Below are 21598 nucleotides of genomic sequence, written 5' to 3' on the forward strand. Positions count from 1 at the left end.
TAGGAATGAAACAAAAGATATTTTCTTCATAAGTTTTTATGCATTAAAATATATATTCTCAAATACAGTTTAATGATTCTCTTTTTTAGGTTGCCGTGAAAATAATAGATAAAACTCAGCTAAATCCTACCAGTCTACAAAAGGTATTTCATTTTTTTAATAGTAAATAATTAGAATGTTGAGTTTATTAATTAATATATGAGTTCTATAAAGTCCTTTATCCTAAATTTCTGATTAGGTGCAGCACTACATTTCATCAATATAGGAAGAAAAGATAAAACATATTTATAGTTGATATCTAACATTTATCAAGTGCTGAAAAATATCTACTACTGAAATACATGGACCATACGAGGGGAATTTATGTAATTCAATTCAGTAGAATAAAACTTTGTGTCAAATATTTTGAAGCATTCAAGATTCTGTTTTGTTAAAAATCTATTTGTAAGTTAATATTGTCCATAAATGGGTTTCATTTTAATTATTTCACTGACTTTTTTTTCTTTCCCATAAGAACTAATCTTTCAGGTAACTTACTGTAAAAGATATGAACATTTCTTAGAAGGGTGAAAATATAAAACAACAGGGGGAGAGAATATAAAGCAGTTAGAATGGGGGTTGCCCTGGTAAACCTGGTAAAGCTGTTTCATGCTGCTTTAGTGATTGCTTACATGGGAAAACTTTCTCAGATAGACGGTTTAGTTGTTTATAAATAAAGCACATATTTTAACATTCCTGCCATATATGTTAGGTTTGTGTACAGTGAGATAATATACATTGTGATTTTTTTAGAATATGAAAGGATCATAGTCACATACGAGTATGTCAATGTTACAGAAATAATTTGGATTCATAAAACAGAGCGAAATCGTATAAGAAATTTTTAGTATCGTGTGTTTAACTACACCTGCTGTGACTCATTTAGATTAAAAATTTGTGTCTGTGATATCTAGGCTTCCCGCTTGGCTTAGTGCCAGATAGCTCAGTTTAGTTTATGTATTTCTACTTAGGTGCCTGCCTTTGTACTTACTGAGATTCCTTTTAAATTTGACAACCAATGTAACTCTTCATAGCATTGATATTTCTGGTCTGTGAGAACACAAAAGGTTTGCTGGACTCTTGTTTGTCTGTGAGTGTGAGATAATATGCCTTAGGGATGTCTCCTGGGAGAAACTTCTAGCACCAGTCTCTCAGCTAACCACTATGCAGTAGAAACAGTTACAAAAGGGCATGTCCCTGGGCGGATGAATTCTCCAAAGATGCTGTTGTTTCCTAAGCTGGAGCCACAGGGGGTCTAATTTTTCCCACCCCTCTGCTGGGAATCCTCTAAAAGGCACAAACTGCATAACTCTGCCCCGTGGCCCTGTCCATGGTGCATTTAGCTTTTCCACTCTTCCTGGGTTAAGCTGTGGGTTCCTGTGGTAAAACTGAGTGATTTTAAGTTAGAACGATTCCAGGCCTGTTGTGTTAGTTGGCTACACAGTAATGTAACTCCCACTCTGTCTTCCCCAAGAGGGCCCAGGGAAAGCCCTAGAACCAAAGTACTTGTGGAAACATGCAAACATGAAGCTGACTGGTGATTTATGTGAATGACTAAAAATTGTACTCCTTGGTGACAAGAAATTTCTCTTACAAATTGTGCTAATCTTGCTGATAAAGTGTTGCTTTCCCAAACAGGCATATAAAGAACGAAGTTTTTGTTTTCTTAAATCTGTGAAAATATAAGCAAAGACTGAAATTCAGTAAATGGAACCAGTCCACTGTATGTCTGTTGTTGTCTTTTAAATAATTTTCATTTATGTCGATAGATTTGGTTTCTGTTAAAAGTTTTGGAAGAAACAGCTAAAGGCTTGATTAGTTCTCATGCACTGTGGAACATTCAACTTTTGGCCTTACCCGTTCAATGCCAGTAGCATTTCCCAGTCAGTCATATCTAAAAATAAGTAATGGAATAAAAAGTAACTCAATTGTTTTCTTTAGCATTGACATTCAAGTCCTATACGTAAAATATAGTAAAATGTGCTCTGCATATCTTACGTGTGCTTGTTAAAGGGAGATAATGCTAGCACGTATATTTGAAATAAGGATTCATTTTAATCTTACACCCAGAAGTGGTTGGTTAAATCTTGTCCTGGACTTGATCTGAATTTAAGCTAATTCTCCTCTATTGGCTTCTGTGTATAACATATTTATAGGAACTATTACTTCCTTTGCCAACATCAATGATAGATAAGAGTAATCTAAAGTTGATGCCCCAACTGTTCAAAACCTATAAAATACCAAGATCTTAAGAACTGTCTGGTCTTTGGACTTGTTAAGCGTCTTTGTCTTGAACAATTTCACACAATATGCTCCTATTGTTTGTATCATATATTTTGAATGAATGGAATCCAATTTAGAAAGTTTTCATAGTTTTAAAAGTATTTGTGTAGATGCCGTATTTACTTCTTCCTCTTTAGAGCACTAGTCCCACCTCATATATTAGTATTTTTTAGAGCAGAGTCTATTAACTGGACTGGTGATTCTCCTGGTGATCTTTTAAGCAGCCGAGTGATGTTGGAGGAAAAGCAAAACAATGAAGCACTTTTATTCATAATTCAGACACTTGAAATGGAAGATTATCATTTTCTCAGAAATTCCACCAGGTGTTGAAACTTAGAAACATTAATGTATACACAGATGACAAAGTTCGTGTCAGCCTGTCTCAGCGCAGAGTCTCCAGGGTGCAGTGTACCTATTTTCTGTGTACTGTTTATTAATTTGCACTTTCTATGTCACATTACATTCCCAGTTCACAGAAATGACTCAGTGGTTCAAAAGTGATTTGCTGAGCAGTAAAACCATAATGAAAACAGAAACAAGACTGCAACAACTCAGAATTATGTCATTAAATAAAAGAGGGCTGTTGCATTGAAGTTATAGAGAATGTCAATCTTTGCGCTAGGACGGCGATTTTGCATAAGCAGGGGAAGTGTAAGAAATGTCAATAATTGACATCTGAAGATTGGACTTTATTAAATCCACTTACTGTTGTATATGGTGTTTTCTGTTGTGTAAAATGTTGTCAAGTGGCGACCTACACCATTTAAACTTTGGTGAATTTTCAGATAAAACCAGTAGGCCTCTCCGCTAAGCTAGTTAAGTTTTCTAGAACATCTGCAAAATCATCTTTGTCATGTTGATAGATTTGGCATTGAAGGTAGAGGAGGAGGACAGAACTGTGAAAGCAATATTCAAGTTAATAATTTAGCAAATTATCAAGAAATGAAACTTGTAAAATCAATCACTAAATTGACAAATATTTTGATCAAGGAGAAAGCAGAAAAGCCTCTTTGGCAGCATCCCTTCACAAACATCCCTGATGGACATATGTTGAACTATCATTTACTCTCACATCTGCATGCTTTATAGCATGTTGCGCTTTATAGCGGAGCAAAACCACTTAGGCGCTGAGCACTTCTTCCATGTAGCTCTTTTCATGTGTGTGGATCATTTGATGGAAAAGTCTTGACCAATTCTTCTGTGGGTCAAATGAAAACCTACATGATAAGAGAAGAGTTAGCATTTTGTGAGCTGGGCTGTAGACTCTAAGAGTTGTCTTCAATCAATAATGGTGAAATGTAAGGGCCGGCCGAGTGGCTCAGTTGGTTAAGAGCTCGCTCAAGAGTTTGAGCTCTGAGCAACAGCGGTTCGAGTCCAGCCCGAGCTGAGCAGCCGCTGAGCTGCCAATAGGTAGCAGGATGGCTCAGCTAAAAAAAAAAAAAAAAAAGTGTGAGTTCTATAGAAAAATTAGAAAAAGAGGCAATCCATCACACTCTTAAAAAAAAATAATGGTGAAATGTTAGGAGGGCCTTTTTTGTTCTCTGCAAGGAATCATACTGCCATGTGAATAAATAAGATGACACCTAATGCCCAGTCACTCATTGCTTCATCCTCCATGAAACTGGTGGTCAGCAACACGCCTCCGATCTTGATTTGGTTTGGAAAGAAATACTAAAAACAGATTATCGTAAAATTATGGTTACTGAAAGATGTGTCTCTTTAGCCTGCAGCGTGAAGAATTGGCAGGAAGTGTATCTTCCACACTGAAATATGACAGATTTTGAGGGAAAAGGTGTTAAAACAAATTTCTTTTAAAAGGTGATACCAGGGGCCGGCCGAGTGGCGCGTTAGTTAAGAACTGGCTTGGGATGCCAGAGGACCCTGGTTCAGATCCCACATATGAGGGCCAGTGATGCTGCCCTCTACAGCTAAGATGCTGAACAACAGCTCAACCTGGAGCTGGGCTGCCCCGAGTCGCCGGCGAAGGCGTAGGCTGCAGCCCCTGCTGCAGCAGGTTGCCATGGGCTACCATGTGTAGCCAGTAGCCAGCGTGAGCGGCCGTCCAGAAGCCGGCAACTGATCTGCCTCGCCCGGGAAGAGCGCAATGATGGTGCCAACTTGGGCCAGTGAAGCAACGTCCTCCACAACTAGACTGAAGAACAAAAAGGACAGCAACTTGTCTGTTCCCCTTCCCCCAATTTCCCAGCGCTGTTCCCATCTCCCAATTCCCCAATTAAAAAAAAAAACTAAAGAAAAAATAAAATAAAATAAAAGGTGATACCAGTAATGTTAGTGTCTAGCTAAAATATCAACAGTTTAAATGTAAGGTAAGATAACCAGATTTTCTGAAAAGACTAAACTGTGTTTTAAGCAGTTTACTGACCAAAAATCTGACTTTTCTAAACCTTGGTGGTCCTCTTTAGTTATTGGAGTCATTTCTTTAGGGAAACCCTTCCCGTCTCTACGACAATGTTAAATTACCTGTCTTCCTGAAAATTCAGCACTCATAACCAAAGATTACACATCAAGAAGCACTTTAGTTTGTTTGGGGTTTGGTAGTAGTTTTGTTGGTTTTTGTTATTGATACTTGTATTCTACCTCTGATGCTTAACACCTCTGCTCTAATTGCTTGACCTTTATTGGCTGGAAAGCTTACATCTATTTCTATATTCTCTAGAAACTATATAAGATTCACTGAAATAAATTTGGAGGAACTTTTTCTTGGAAATGAAGGAAGCTAGGAATCTTTAAGTCACCTAAGAATTTTAGACTAACTGTCTGGCTGTTTTAAAAGTCATGTTCTCATATAGTTATTTGAAGAGTCATACTTGTATTTTTTTCTAAGTTGGGCAGTTTGTTGACATAGTAAACTAGTCTATTTTTAATTTTTGGATGGGGACTTCAAAATGTCTTTTCCCATTTTTAAAAAAGTTGCTTTCTCATGATATTTTTTTTCAGACTAAAATGTTTCATTTCTGTTTTGTTTTTTGTTTTTTTTTTTTTTTGAGAAAACTGCAGATACAGTTGAAGCCCTATGTGTCAGTTTTGGGTTCTGTTTCTATCTTTTCCTACCTCGGAAAAACTACTATTCTGAATTTGATCTTTTTTATTCCCATTCAAATTTTAAAAATTTTTCACATGTGTATCTGTATATAAAATACTACATATTGTTTATTTTTAAGCTTCCTATCCTTCTGCATCTTGCTTTTTTCATATAACATTGTCTTACAGCTTTATTCATGTTAGTCTATATAATTTAGCTCATTTTTTTTACTATTATTGTGTGACTATGCCACAGTTTACCCATTCTCCTTTTAATAGATATACTACAGTTTGTCCATTTTTCTGTTAGTGGATATTTAGATTGTTCCTGGTGTTTTTGTGTTTCATTTTCGTTTTTATTCCTAGTTAGTTAGCATTTTGTTTTTGCTGTTACACACAATGCTGCAGTGATCATTGTTACATACATCTTTTTGTGAAGACGTATAGAAGAATATATCTCTTCAAGTGAAATCGCCAGGTTGAAGGGTATGCATATTCTCAACTTGACTAGATATTGTCATATTGCTCTACACAGTGGTTGAACCAATTTATACTTCTGCTAACAGTGTATGAGATTTACTGTTCCTCCACTTTCTTGCTCCACTATTATTAATGTTTTCCAACCTTATGGATGCCAAATGGTATCTTGTTTTCATTTCTGTGATTACTAGTAAGGTTGGCCATATTTTAAAATGTAATCTAGTCTATGTTTAATATCACCTCTCTGAAGTTATATAATTTGATGTCGCAAACAATTATATTTACTTAGCACCAGTTTGAGCCCACAGTTGTGTAAGGCCTTGGGAATGGCTTAAGCAATATAAACTGGTACCAGTTCATAAAAAATTAGGATCTTATAATCTATCTATGAAGATAAAGCTTTGGGAAAGTGGAACAGCCTGTCATTTAAAGAGTATTTTCTTCTATAACTTTGCAATGTATAACTGACTGCAAGTTGTCAAGCGTGGGAAGTACAAGTACTACTGAATAATCATTTTATTTGTTTTAGTTAGAAATCATCTCCTATATATTCATTTAATAATATTCAGATCTCTTTTTCTGAACTACTATTTCATGGGAAGAACCTAAAAAGTTAGCCTAAGTTGTTATACTGCTGTGAGCAATAATTTTATAAAATAGTTGATGTCTGAATAAGATGTCTGAAGGCTGAAAGGAGCAATATGATGATCCTAGAAATTAAAAAGCAGAGACTGTAATCTCTAGGGTTCCATTAATATAGACACATTATATATTAAAATCCCTCATTGAATGGTACCTCAGAGAGTTTAAACAAGGTCCTAGCAATCTCTTGGAACTGAATGTCAACTGCAGGGTAAAGCAGCACCCACACTTTACAGAAACAGGCCAGTAAGGTGCTGTCGAAGATACAGATAGGATTTTTACAAAGCTGACAATGAAGGCAAACCCAAATCAGAGCAAATATAGCAAAACCTTGGATTGCGAGTAGCCCGGTTTGTGAGTGTTCTGCAAGACGAGCAGACATTTCTAATACATTTTAATTTGGTAAACAAGCGATGTCTTGCAATTCGAGTAGTTTGTTTCCGGAACAAACTATGCTCGCAAACCAAGGTATTACTGGACTTGAAAGGCCAATGAGGCTGTGTCGAAAGGCACAGAAGGTCTGGATGTCACCCTCCTTCTGAGCCCAGTTTACTGTGACTGCTGATAGCCTGGAAGAGCTTGCCCCATAGGAATGAGCTTGATGGCTGCCTTTGTCAACTTCTTCATGGCCACAGAGTTGTTTTCTGCATCAAGATCAAGCAAGCAGCGAAGAAATCCTGTGACATTGACAAGGCCAAGGGCAACACAGTGAGCAGGTCTGGGAGAGAGAATGTGCGTTCGACTGGCCCCTGACTGCGATGCTCTGGGTGATTGTCTAAGCCATGTCCACTTGTCTACTTAGGCACCAGGCATGGAAGGAATAGTAGTTGAGAGGAGAAAAGGAAAATGCTCACAATTGACGCAAATATTGATTAACACTGATACAGTTTGGCTAATCCTGACCCAAAGCCCTAAGCAGGTAGGACTGAATTGAAAAGTAAATACCTCTTCACAGAATTGAGGGTGGTTTACTAACTTCCATTATCTGGAACAAGGCCAAGAACCAAGAAGGAAACAGAGGCCTCCAAACAACCAGAAGAGCTGTCCTCAAGTCCGAACAGTAAATCCTGCCTTTTAGTCACAGACGACCCATCTCAAGTCTTCACGGAGAGCTTATCTCTCTAATTCAACATGCAGTTTTAACAAACTCCGACTTCTTTTCCAGCCCTCAGCAAAGTTGAAACCATAAGTTTGCAGGGCGCTAATGAATTCAGAGCTCACTTATTAAATTGATGTATGACATCATGATGTCATGGTTTCAAAATGAGAAAGAAAAACTAGAGAATTAGAAACTCACATGGACAATATATTTAACATATTTGCAAACCTCTATGTTCCTTACTTGTGCCTGGACACGTGATACATACAGTCATTGACTTTTTAAATCATAACTCCATCTCAGGGTAGACTTCTTATCACGGTCTAAATGTTCAGCTCTCCTCCCCTCAGCCCTCTCCGCCTTTCCTAAGGAAGAGCAGGCACTGATACGATTGGCCCCCTTGCTGGTAAGGGTCTGCACTGGGTTAAAAGATCACGTGCACGTGCGCGCGCGCCTCACTGTTGCGCCCTTTTCCTGCTCCTTTTGACGCTGCAGTTGGCACAGAAGACTGATATTAGTGTAGTCTGTCCCCTGAGCACCCATCTGGAATATTCGAGTTTAGGCAAGGGTTCAGGGGAGGCATGGAGAGGAGGAGACATCTTAGGCCTTTACTGAACCCACATGCTGCTGTCCAGTTGGCCCAAATTCTCTAGATTTGGAGTTCATGACCCAAACAAACCTAGCTAACAATTAAGTGCTTCTTTGAGAGGAAGGGTGATTGATAGGTCAGGATTCTGACATTTCGTTACCCTGAGTCAGTATAGCACTTAAAACCCCCTAATCACTTCCACTAGCATCTACTTTTCCTCTTTCAGAATATCAGTAATTGGTTCTATTTTCTAGAACTAGTTGCTTGATTTTGAATCTTTACACATACTCAAAGGCAATATAGAGTAAAAAAAAAAAGAAAAAGCCAAATCATGCTTTTAAAAATGGGCCTTATATTGTTTAAAAGTAAAATAAAAGGAAGGGCAATTTTAACATTCATATTTCAAGTGACTTCTTTTCATTTTGGTTTTATGTGAAGTGGTAAATATATTTTTATTTTATATTATTGCACAAGCTTTCCTAAAAATGCTACTGAAAAGTGTTTCCCTTTCAAGTCTTATTTAAACAGGTTTATATTATTTAATCTTTCATGAAATACCTGATCAACCAGAAGAGATGAGTAGGGTCAGACCGCCATCCCCCAAGGGAGGTTGTTTTTAGATAAAAATCATGTGAAGGATCATTTAGTATCATTTCTACAGTATTTTCCTTTTATTCTTAGTTACTGAAGAGCAGTCAAATAAAAGTTTTATTTGTATATATTTTACACACACACACACACACACACACACACACACACACACACGAGTTTACCTACCAGGTTCCTATAGTGTCTTATAAGCAGATTAATTTCTTCAAATGGATGTTTTCATTGGTTCTCTGCTTGAGTGTTCTTTTTTAACAGAAGTATGTCTACCTGTTTTCTTTAACAGTTGTTTCGAGAAGTACGAATAATGAAGATACTGAATCATCCTAACATAGGTATGAAATTTATGTGTAAATTAATGATGAAGTATTTTCCTTCATTTGAGGGTATCTGAAGATACAGTTTTAAGGTTGTTATATATAAATATTGATAGATGAAAAGTGATAACATGAGAAACTGATACTTTGGGTAAAAATAGATTATAAAGAAGTTAAGTGAAGGCTACAAATTGCTGTTTTCTACTAGCTTATTATCTTTTGCTCCCTCACTAAAATAATGGATGTCACTTGGAGTTAATGCATATAAATGTTTTTTGTATCTCCTTAATCATTCTCTCTAAAGAGAGATTTCATGCCATTTAGATTTCATTCAAAAAATGAATTCCAGATAATTTATTTGATACTATGCATTGTGGTTTGATCATAGTTTATAGGCAAGATAACTAATTTGAATTTAAGAAAATAAAGAGTTGATTTCAATTTTAGTGAATTTATTTCCATAAATAAATATTTACAAATACATTTATTGATTACATATGTTATATGAAGTCATTGGATTTTAAAAAGAGGAAAGCAATTCTTTTAATCTGTTTATTTTTGAAACACTTGTTGCACATTTAAAAATCTTTTGTTTATTAGAAATATTAATGTGATCATTTGTGGTGTATAATTTGAACTGTATCAACCTGGTGATTTAATAGTTTTTAACCAGAAACTTTTATAATATATAATTGTAGAATTTTTTTGTGTGTCTATACTAAAGATTAACATTTTATGATAAGCTGATGATAATATAGTATCTTTTAAAGCTGTAATTAGAATTTTATTCTAAAAAATTTTATTCTGATTTTAAGATTTTCCTTTTATTACCTTATTCTAATTAGAAAAAGTAATGGTTTTTTTAATCCCAGAAACTTAACTCTCTTTTGACCCACCAGTTGGTTCCAAATCACTTTATGGTAAGTCATTTTCTTCCACAGTAGTAATAACCCTTGGGAAAATTTTTAAATTTCAAATTATAACTAATAATCTTTAATAAATATGCAGATTTGTCACTGGTTTAAGTGTTACCTTAAATTTTATTAAATCATATCCAGTATGTGCTAACAGTTACAGAGTTATGTCTCTAATTTCTTTTTCAGTAAAATTGTTTGAAGTTATTGAAACAGAGAAGACCCTCTATTTAGTCATGGAATACGCAAGTGGGGGTAAGGATAAAGGGGATTGAAAAGCTATCTGTGATGAGACAGACAGAATTGTCAACACCTAAAGGTTCCTCCTAACACTTTTGTCTTTATTGTTGTTAGTGAATCTGTAGTTTTATTAAAATGCCTTTAAGCAATATCTTAAGGAAAAATCAGTGTCTGCTTCCAAGACCTATTGATCTTACATTTAAGAGTTGAATTCTTGGCTTATTTAAAAATTACTTAGGGACATTTTTCAAAACTAAATTTGTACTGTCACCTAGGAATGTTTCCATTCTGTTATGTAAATATTACAACATTATCATATTATGATGATGATTAGAAGTTCTTGGCTATAAGCAGGAAATCTCAAATTCAGAATGTAACTAAGTCTATGGTAAGAGCATCTTCTAAGTCAGATATTTATTTCACTGATTGTTCGTATATGACAGATTCTCAATATACATGCATTTTTCAAGATAATCCATAAAATGGTTCCGTTTAAACAAGTGTTGATCTATATATTTTCTAAGAAGACCACGTTGACAGGGAAATAGTAAGATGCATTTGTACTAAAATGTAATGTATGTTTTGACTACATAGTGTCAAAAATAGGAATGACTTTTAAACATTGATATGTATAGAAAACCATTTTCATCTGCACTTTCCCTCAAATGAGAGATACATCGGCTCAAAATCACAGCTCTCTTAGGCATAGGACTTAACTTTTTCAGAAACAGGTTTAAAATTCATGGAGTTAAATCATTCAATAAGTAAAAAAAAAATACTTGAAAGTTTTAAGGGGTCAGAAAATTTAAGCAATTGACGAAAAAGGAAGGCAGCTATAATTATTTAAACCACTTTGGCTGATTAACTTTTTTGCTAATCAACAGAAAAACTTAGTGTTGAGTCCTTTTAACTAATAAACTGTATAGATTTTTCTGGTGATTCAGATTTTATGTAATTAGAATAAGAGGATTTATTCTAGTCCATAGCATCTAAGTTATATAATTTTATGCTGTCTCTTAGATTTCAAAAAATTTTTACTACAAATATTTAATATATTTTAATTGCTTTTTCAGTTTTTTATGCAGATTAAAAGTTTTAGTAGATTTTGTTTTTTGCAGAGCTTTTTTCCATCCTGAAAATACTTCAATGTAGGTTTTTTGGCTTAACCTGAAAACCTATGTTATTAATATTTATTATTATTGGATGTAAAAAAATTATTCAGCCATGCAAATGTACATAAAATGTAGGCCTATAATACAACTAATGAACCTACAAATACCACATTCTGAACTATTACTCTATTTTTCTATCCTTCAGTTAGATTTATGTAACAGTTTGTCAGTGTGGGAACCCTGAATGTTATTTTTAGTTTAGTTAGACTTTTTTTCATTTTAGTCATCTGAAGTCTAGAGAAAGGGGCTAGACATGCTTTGATATGAGAAATTCTAGACTGCTAAAATTCTGTGGACTCCATTCTGTTTTTATGAAGGTCCACCACACATAATATATATGTGTTAGTACGTATATGGTTTGAACAGTGAAGGGTGAGTACAGTCAACTCTCTATTGGTGCTAGTGAAGGGAGCAATGGCCACAGGAATAGTGAGCACCCCGTGTCCTCCCTGCTGTCCTTCAGTAGCATAGTTGGGAGGGGTGGGGCGGTGGAGTGGAGAGAGACGTGTCCTGGAATTCAGCCCAAACCAGAATCCAGTGGTCCCTCAGTCAACCCTGATTCCTAGTGATGCGTTTCCTTTGGTCTTGTCAACGATCCTGGAATGAAACCATCATGGTTCTGGCAGAAAATCTAGAATCATTTTCTTGCCCTTTTAATCTATAAATGGCAAGGTGACTCTGGAAAAGAAAACACTTAATATTTGTCCTCCGAAATTTCCAGACATTTTGGGACTGAGTCTGCCATGCACAAGGAACTCTAGTATGAACGAGAATGGGGCACACAGCGGCCTATTTGCCAGGAGTGGATCAGTTGGTGCTGGTTCACTGATGGGACATAAGATTTCCAGTGATGGAAGGCAGGGAGCGCCCTTTGATTTTGAACCACCTTTTGTCTGAAAGAGCCTATTAAAAGAAGACGTGAAGGCTGCTCTGAATTGGTGTGTTTATTCCTTCTTTCGTTCATGCAAACAATATTTACTAAATGTTCACGGTAATATTCTGGGTGCTAGAAACATGTGGGTGAACAAAAACAAAGTCCCTGCCATCAAGGCGGTTACCTTCTAGTTGGGGACGCAAACCATAAACACACGATATGTAATAAGTGAAGGACTGAGTCACGTCCATATTTGGGGTGTGAGCATTCCAGGCAGAGCTTAAGAGCAGTCCAAATTTTCGAACTCTTGTGTCTATCTTTCCCAGCCTGACCTCACATATCTAGAATTCACCACTATGGTGGGTCATCTAGAGCATTGCTTCATTTCTCTGTTTTCATCATCCCATTAAATCATTTAAATATGCTTGATACAATGTGCTGTCTGACATTGTAGATGTATTAGTTTCATCTGACATGCACCATTATACATTTAATTTTTAATATTTATATTCTAGGATTGATACTGCATATATGTATATGTAATATATCTGTATACCTGGATACAAATATATAATTTATTGAGTGCTTACTATATGCTAGTCACAGTGCTAAGCACATGCATTATTTCATTGAATCTTCACGAAAGCCATGTGAGATAGACAATAGGTAGAAACTGGGTCTTAATAAAGTTAAGAAATCTCCCTAATGTCTCCCAGTAGCTACTTATGGCTAAACCAGGATTCATACCAAAATTGGTCTGACTATAAAGCCTGAGTTTTTAACCACTTTGCTGTACAAGAACCCTTTAAGCCATTTTGTGAGGTTTTTTTTAATATGCATGTGTATCTATGGTACAAATTGTAATTACAAGAACACAAGAAACAAATTTCTCCCTTACATGGAGATAGTTTGTTTTTAATATTGTAACTAAACATTAATTTGGTTTTCTTAACTATTTTTGACTAGAGAAAAACGAAGAAACTTACAGACATGTGAAGTAATGGATCTAGTGGAAAGTTTCTACAGTTTCTAGTTGTCTTTAAATTATTTCAGCAAATATGTATTGTCTATCCGTTTTGTGTTCTGCCATGAGGATGGGGATACAAAGAAAGTGCCGATCAGGGCCGGCCGAGTGGCTCAAGAGTTTGAGATCTGAGCAACTGCAGTTCGATTCCCGGCCTGAGCTGAGCTGCCGCTGAGCTGCCAACAGGTGGCAGGATGGCTCAGCTAAAAAAATAATAATAATAGATAAATAAAAATTTTAAAAAATTACTTTAAGAAAGTGCCGATGTGATAATGGTGTTCAAGTAGTTTGCAGGCCATTTGGGGTAATGGGAGATGCACATAAGGATGATTTAATTATGTGTAATAAGTAATTAAGAGCAGAATAGATAAAGTGAGTCTGGGGAGAGTTGGAAGGAAAAGAAAAAAATCAATGTGTATGAAAGTAGCAAGATGGAATTTGACCAAGATTACATGACCAGGAGAATTTAAAGGAGAGAGAGCCAACATAATATGACTTTTGTTACATTGTTTGAAATGTAGACCCCCAAATACAAAACCAAGTATAATTTTTGATTGCCCGTGCTGTGGCTTCCCTTTATTAGAACGGATAATAAAGAGTTGACTGTATTTTTTTTTTTTACATAATAATTGAAAGCAGAAAGCAAGTTTTCTTGGTTATGTTTTAGGATTTATTTTTAAAGAGTTTTGCTAAATCATAAAGTTGCTATAGGTACTCAATTCTGTGTGTAATTACTTTTTTTTCCTATTCATGTAGTAGTTTATGATTTACATAGAACTATCAGAAAATTGTGGGCCAAAAGCTTTTTTAAAAACAAGGCAAAAAACTCGACATTGCGTATATTGTTAATTGAAAATCTATGTATATTTTACCGCCTGCTTTACCTTTCTGATTCAGGTGAAGTATTTGATTACTTAGTTGCCCATGGAAGAATGAAAGAAAAAGAGGCCCGTGCAAAATTTAGGCAGGTATGGAAAGTAGTTTTCAACTTTGTTTTGCTGATATTTTTTAGTGATGTACAATGGACAGTGTCACAAACTGGGCATCAGGGTACATGGTATTTTAAAAAGAAAAAGTTCTTATACTTTTTAAGAATGGAAAATTGAAAAGCAAATCTGTTCTTCCTGAATTTAAATTGAAAAGAGTTGCAAATGGTTATTTTTAGATGACCTTAAATAGTGAAATGTTGATAGGTGAGACTCATTAACTTCTTTGATAGCCTTAGAAATATAGGCTAGACTGAGATAGAAAAGAAACAATCCTTTATCCAATAAGTGTTATCAAGTATTGTTTTATATATACAGTATACTTGTATATGTGTACTGTTTAAAGAGGTTATTGTGTTATTTTCTTCCATAATTTAAGATGTCTTTGTGTTAGAACTCATATTTTTGTAGATTTAAAGACTCTGGTCAATTTTATTTAGTAAGGTAGGTAAGGAACCTTGCAAATGTAGAAGAGGAATATGGTAAGATATTTATATTTCCAGTTCAATTTGAATATGACTTGTTACAGAAATGATAAAATAAGAAAAAGTAATTTAAGTTTAGCTAGCATTTTATTTTTAATTTTTAGGAATAAAGGGATTAAAATATAGATTATTGGAGAAATGACAAATTCATGACTTGTAAATTGTTCATAAAATTTACTGAAATAAAGTTTCAGCAGACAACTTAACTATACCCAAAACTTTGGGATTTTAAATATTTGGAATTTAAAATATTTCATTTAAAAATAGCCACTACCAATTCTGTAAGCAGGAACACTGATTCTACAATTAGAATCAGGAGGTTTGGGAAATATCAGATTGTCTTCTAAGAGATTTTACATGCATGTTTACATATAAATAGGTAGACAAGTCCTGAAGAAGGGGAATAAAAAAAACCTGTTTAACTTTTTGTCTGTCATAGCATTCTCCAAATTGATCATGGAGTGACTTTGTTTTGTGAAACCTCTGTTAGTACCTCACAGACTCATGACTTTTGGAACACAGTTTGCAAAATGCATTATTCCAAAGACATGCATAGCCCTTTTATTCCAGATAGATTCCTAGAAGCATTCATCTTAAAGTAGCTGAATCTCAACACAACCGGTGATAAGGAAGCAACACTGAGAAACTGAATGGTGTTCAGCCACACACTGTTAAATTCTTTCCCTTCCTGTCCAGACGTACCTTAAGTAAAGCATTACCATCATCACCTTAAATGTCACTGTTCTTTCAGTATCAGTCAAGGTAGGTTTATTTAGTAGCTGACCAGCAAGAAAGTTCCGTTTGGCATTAAATATTCCCACTGGGATCTTAATAGATATTTTAAAAACTGTTCCTACCCACTCTTATTCTTTTTAGTAGCTGGTTTCATTTATTGATTGAAAAATGTATAGAAAACTCGACTGGCTACTATATGGAATTAGAGAAGGTGGAAGTGCCTGTCCATCTTCACTGATGGGTTGGAGAGAAATAAGAGGCTGGGGCATAGATATTTTCTAAAAGATCCGAATAATCACTAATCGGCTTTTTAAAACAATAAAGTCTGAATTATTTTGAAATCGGCTTCATATTCCTCATGGTGCTCAGGTTGAGTGTCAAATGAGTGCTATTTAAAATGTAAAACAATGGGGAGTATTTTCTTTCTAATTATCCATTTATTATAAATGTTAAATGTATTTACTATCTATCTATGTTTCCTCCAAATACAAAAAGGTAACTAACTCACATTTATTTTAAAACCAGGGATACACACCATATATACACCATTTTTGTAGTTATTTAATAAAAGGTCATATTTGTTTTTAAGTTTATTTTTGAGGAGCTTATTTTTCTTTATAAATTTAATTAAAACTCTTAAAGAATTAATAAATGTACATTTTCTTTTATTTTTTTTCACTCTGTATTTTATGAAATGACTTAAAACATTTTTAACTGTGCAGGAATGTACTATATTAGCAAGGATATACGTCTATACGTCCTTGACTCTGCTATTAGATACTAGGACAGCGTAAGACCACGCCAGCAGTCATTGAACATACAATGCCTCTGCATTCCTTAGGACTTGAGGGAGTGCAAGAAAATTACAATACTGACTCACCTTCTCCAATATCAAGGCTATTACTTCAAGGTTGGGAATTCCTGACTCACTTATAAGTAATTGCAAAGCAACCTCAACAATTGCACCTCACACCAAAACTGACATGGCTGGTCTTAGGGACTGTGCAGGGCTGATTGTAAATCATGGTTTCAAGACCCAGAACAGAAGGACCATAGGGAAGTTCCTACATCCTGTTGATGGAGGTGCAGAAGGTTTTGAGATGGGAGGGTCTGGCCCTAGAAGAACGCAGTAAAGCCTGGGCTTGCAGAGTCAGAGACCGAAACTTCTCTTCCAGAGCTGGATTGGTGCTCTGCTACCTAAGGGTGGTAATATTATCAACCACTGCGTTTGACTGCTAGAGGTCGGAGGTCGTAGAGTGTGGGGAACATTCTCTTTAGTGATCTTTCCATTCTTAAGGCTCAGGGGTTTTTATTCCAGAAGTGCCTGTAGAACTGCTTTCATAGACGTCGTTCTGTCTAATGTGAAATGCATGTTTGGTAACCAAATCATTATCTATCACGTGCCTTCTTCACTGTATCAAGACAAAGACAAGGCCATTATCAGTAGTCTTCTGTCATCCATGATACAAAAATGGCCTTATAATATGAACATCGATAGCCCATATATTATGTTCAATAAGGTGTATTAATATTTACACATAAATGTGTATACCTCTTGGTCAATGAACATATTTTAATGAAAATTGGATATTAGAATTTTGAAGCATACTGTTTAAGAAAATGAATACTACAAATATTCATTGTAAGATTCTGCTATATTATTGATCATAATTATTCACAATCGCTCAGCTCAGACACATGGAGTGGTGCTGTCATACCTGCTTAGCTGAGAGCCCAGAGACTTGCCAACCTGTCTGTCAAGGTTTACTATTACCATTTCCCCACCCACTTTTCAAATACATTGTGTTGCCTCCACATCAGTGCATTTCAATCCACCTTCCCCCCTACCTCCCCATCACCAGATCCCCATGTCTTAAAATATTACTGTCCTTCAAGGATAGCTTAAATCAAATTGCACCAACTCCAGGAAGCATTTCTAACTGGATTGATTCTCTGTTTTTTTTGTGATTCCCTCACTTCTTAGTTTCTCTGCATCTATGATTCTGCCTCATAGTGTAACTCCTTATGTACCTGTTTTCTCCCCCTGATCGACTTTGAGCTCCCTAAAGGCAGGGTCCCTGTAGTAGTGTTAGGGTTTGTGTTCCCCTACAACCAGCACATTTTCTTGCACATAGCAGGTACTCAATAAACGGTTGAATCAAAATAAATTTAATTGAATTACATCTTACTCATTGTGTGTTGATTTTGTTTTGAATTCATGTCTTCTCTGTCTTCGAACCATTTATATACATTAGAATAATTTTATAATACTGAACTGTCAGTTTCACTTCTACTTGGAAGTTTGTTTGTTTTTTTAACCCATATTCCTATTATCATGGTCATACTTCATATCACCTTTAGACATTTAAATATCTTATTTCTCTTTTCATTTGTAAATGCCAGACCAATATTCAACATTCAAACTGTGTTTACCTTTAACCGAAACCACAGAATTGAATGTTCTGCTGTGCATTAAAATGGTCGTCTTCCTTTACATGAGATAGAATTATATGAACAAAATAGCTCTTACTTGAATGCTGTCAGAATCTTTTCATTTCTGTATGTAATGTGGTAAATAACTATCAAAGAATTGTTTATAACCTATTTCTCATTTGTATCTGTCGTTCTTACTCTGTTTGGTTCCTTCCTGTTTAGCCCTTGTCCCCAAAGAGCCCTATGTAATGGTTGACGACACAAAATCTAGTTACAGGTATAAATTACTTGGCCCAGCTGAGTTAATAACAGGATTAAGATTAAATTTCATTTTCCCTTCTTTTCTTTTGATAATTGGGTTTCTTTTTAAGGCACAAAAAATTTCCCATTTCTTTATATATGAACAGACAGATATAGGATATTGCTAAATACCCCACTGATAAGTTCTTAATAAATTGGCCTCAACTAAAGAAACGTGCCTTGAACACATTTAATGTAATTCCTAAAATATAGTTTTGCTTTTTGAACTTGAACCAACTGTCTTGGAATACTGATTCATATTTGCTAAAGCTCTTAGTCCAAATAAATAAATAAACCATTTGACCAAAACTATAAATCATACATATTTGATCATGTAAACAGAAATATAACAACACATAAAAATCCTCACAGACCCTGACAAAGAAATATTTTAGTGTATTTTAGCAAGAGAATACTGCTTTTCCACATTTTCAACATTTAACAGTGAAAGTTTCATTACTTTACTATAGATTCTTAAAGGAACAGTGAAATTATTTAATATTACTTTGAAATCTAGGTAATTTATCTAAATTGGAGGTGATAATTGGAGAAAGTTGTGATTTTTTTTTACCATAAAATAATTTTTAATCTTCTATCCAAATATTTATTTCAGATTGTATCTGCTGTACAGTATTGCCATCAAAAGTGCATTGTTCACCGTGATCTTAAGGTAAGCCACTGATTTCATAACATAAAATTCTTAATTCTTAGCGGATAGTTTATAATATTAGAACTGTCTTCAATCGCCTGTCTAATTGTGCCAGGCACTATACAAGGAAATTCCTTTTTATTTAATCCTCACAGCAACTTTATGAAAAGCAATATTCTCACTGAGAAAATGAAGAAACTATAAATGAGATGTTATCTAGCATTAAAGGCTAAAGGATTTGATTTATCATTAATAAGCTTATTTTAATAGATAAATGTGGGACTTCGTCCCAAACTAAAAATGCCTGAGGTCCCATTCGGTCAGAAGCAAGGTCAGGGCACACATCCAGGTTTATTTGATGTAAGAGCCAGTGCTCATTGTTTACATATAAAGCCCAAAGTAATAAGGAAGTTATTAAAATGTTTTTATGAACATCAAATGCGTGTGAATAGTATAAACTAGCATACTTTGGAATAAAAAAATGTATGCTAGCCAAGAAATTTTGTGGCAGTGAACGTGGAAGCGCACATATCACTTTGAGGTACCGATTTCATTTCCTTTGGGTACCTATCCAGAAGAAGATGGCTGGATCATGGGGTCTTTTTTATTTTTAGTGTTTTGAGGAAACTCCATACTGTTTTCCATAATGTCTGTACCAATTTACATTCCCCTCAATAGTGTACAAGGGTTCCCTATTCTCCACATTATATTTTTGATGATAGTCATCCTAACAGGTAGGATGTGATATCTCATTATGATTTTGATTTGCATTTCCCCAATAATTATTTTGAGCACCTTTTCATGTACCTGTTGACCATGTGTATGTCCTCTTAGGAAAAATGGCTTTGGCCATTTTTTAATTGGGTTGTTTTTTAGTTGCAATTGAGTTGCATGAGTTCCTTAGATAGTTTGAATAGTAGCCCTTTATCAGTTGTGTTTTATTTGAAAATTCTGTCTTAAACAGTATGTCTACTCCTGTATTTTGGCTCCATTTTTCTGAACTTAACAGATTTTCTAGTTCTCCAGATTGTTCTAGTTCTCAGCATCCTCCTTTCACCTATTTTAAGGGGAAATCACTTCCACAGAGAAAGAGAAAGGACAATTCTCCTGCCTGTGTGTTTGACTCAGTTTATCACCTCATTTCTTATATGAAAAAAAATTCAAGAATCATGTTCAACACCCGGTGTTCTCCCTCCAGTCCAGTGAGGGGTTTCCATGTGCTCCTGGAAGGAGCAGAAACCCCCCAGCTCCCAGAAGCACCCCCCCCCCGCTCCTGCTCTCAGAAGCCCCCCCAGCTGTCCTCTTCTGAAGCAGCCTGGATACTTTGATATCCATCCAGACATCTTTAGAGAGATCGAGAAAAGTCCAGTTTACTCCCAGGTAGCCTGGGAAGTTTTCAATGACCAGGCCCTTACATCAAGACATCAACATAACCTGGTTTTGTCACGCAGTCCAGAAATGTTCTGATTTAATATAAATCTCCTAAATTTATTTGCTGGTATAATAACTATGTCATAAATCATACCACATTTTTATATGTTTTTGGGTGCTAGATATATCTCCATTTTCCAAAATGGTTATCTCAAACTAGCATACCTTAAAAGAAGAAAAGCGGAAGGGGGAGAGGAAGGGAAAAGCTACATGATGTGCAGAGAGCCTGACTGATAAAGAGAATGCTGACGTTCATTTTAGTCAAGTTGTACTCCTTCTTGGAACCTGATAAAACACATCTGCCAAGTAACCTATAACTTTGTTAGCCTATCAGTTGTTAACAGTTTGAAACAAAACATATACAAAAGCAAATCCTTTATTGAATTGCTTGCATGTATAAAAGGCACATGAAAAAATTTCTTCTTTGAGTGATTCTGATTTTGGAAAACCAGCATTTCAAAACATAGAGGTGGTGGGGATCATTGCTTTCTACCATATTACACAGCCAGAAGAGAATCTAGTTTTAAAACAGCAAAAGGAAGCTTACAACAGACAAGATCTAATGGAGTCTATATTACATTGTATTGTTTTATTGAAAGAACAGAACTTTGTTGAGGAAGCAGTCTATAAGAGAGGACAAAGGACTACATTCAATAGTCACAGAAGCCCTGATTGGTAGTTGCCTTAGGTGTTAGCCTCGCCTTCACCAATGATACTCTAGTAAAATAAATAGAGCACCTTTGGGTAAACTTGGTGGTTTAAGCCCCAGACAGATTAGTGTTATGTTGGCTTCTGTTCTTCAGAATAGATCGTATTAAGATACAGTTCCGGGATGTTTCTTACCTTGAAGAAAAACATGGGTTTAAAATACCCTATGGAACATAATCGGTTTTAAATAACTTTTCTTAAACAGTTGCAGCTATGCATATAAATGAGAGCTTTCCTTTTACGGTGTTAGCATGTAATCTTCTGTAGAGGTAATTCTGAATAGATACGCACGAAAGCACCATGCTGGCCTTCTAAACTTGGTAGGACCTATAACAATGAGAGGCAGGACATACATGCTTGGGATCTGAAACAGTTATAATGAGTGCTTTCTGATATGTAGGCTCTTTACATTGTCCTTTTTGTTATTTTCCTCTTAGGCTGAAAACCTTCTCCTTGATGCTGATATGAATATTAAAATTGCTGACTTTGGTTTTAGTAATGAATTTACAGTCGGGAACAAATTGGACACATTTTGTGGAAGCCCCCCCTA

General features: G+C 35.3%; 1 protein-coding gene across 1 annotated transcript in view; it reads left to right on the plus strand.

Moving 5' to 3' along the window:
• MARK1 (microtubule affinity regulating kinase 1) overlaps positions 1 to 21598 on the plus strand; it is a 97593-nt gene that overhangs the window by 37316 nt on the left and 38679 nt on the right. The window contains exons 3-8 of the mRNA XM_019639592.1: positions 90 to 143; positions 9067 to 9115; positions 10201 to 10266; positions 14219 to 14289; positions 18874 to 18930; positions 21486 to 21596. Of these exons, the coding sequence (XP_019495137.1) occupies positions 90 to 143; positions 9067 to 9115; positions 10201 to 10266; positions 14219 to 14289; positions 18874 to 18930; positions 21486 to 21596 (408 nt within the window). The remainder of the gene's footprint in view (positions 1 to 89; positions 144 to 9066; positions 9116 to 10200; positions 10267 to 14218; positions 14290 to 18873; positions 18931 to 21485; positions 21597 to 21598) is intronic.

Source organism: Hipposideros armiger, unplaced genomic scaffold (assembly GCF_001890085.2).
Source record: "Hipposideros armiger isolate ML-2016 unplaced genomic scaffold, ASM189008v1 scaffold_45, whole genome shotgun sequence".
Taxonomy (NCBI): domain Eukaryota; kingdom Metazoa; phylum Chordata; class Mammalia; order Chiroptera; family Hipposideridae; genus Hipposideros; species Hipposideros armiger.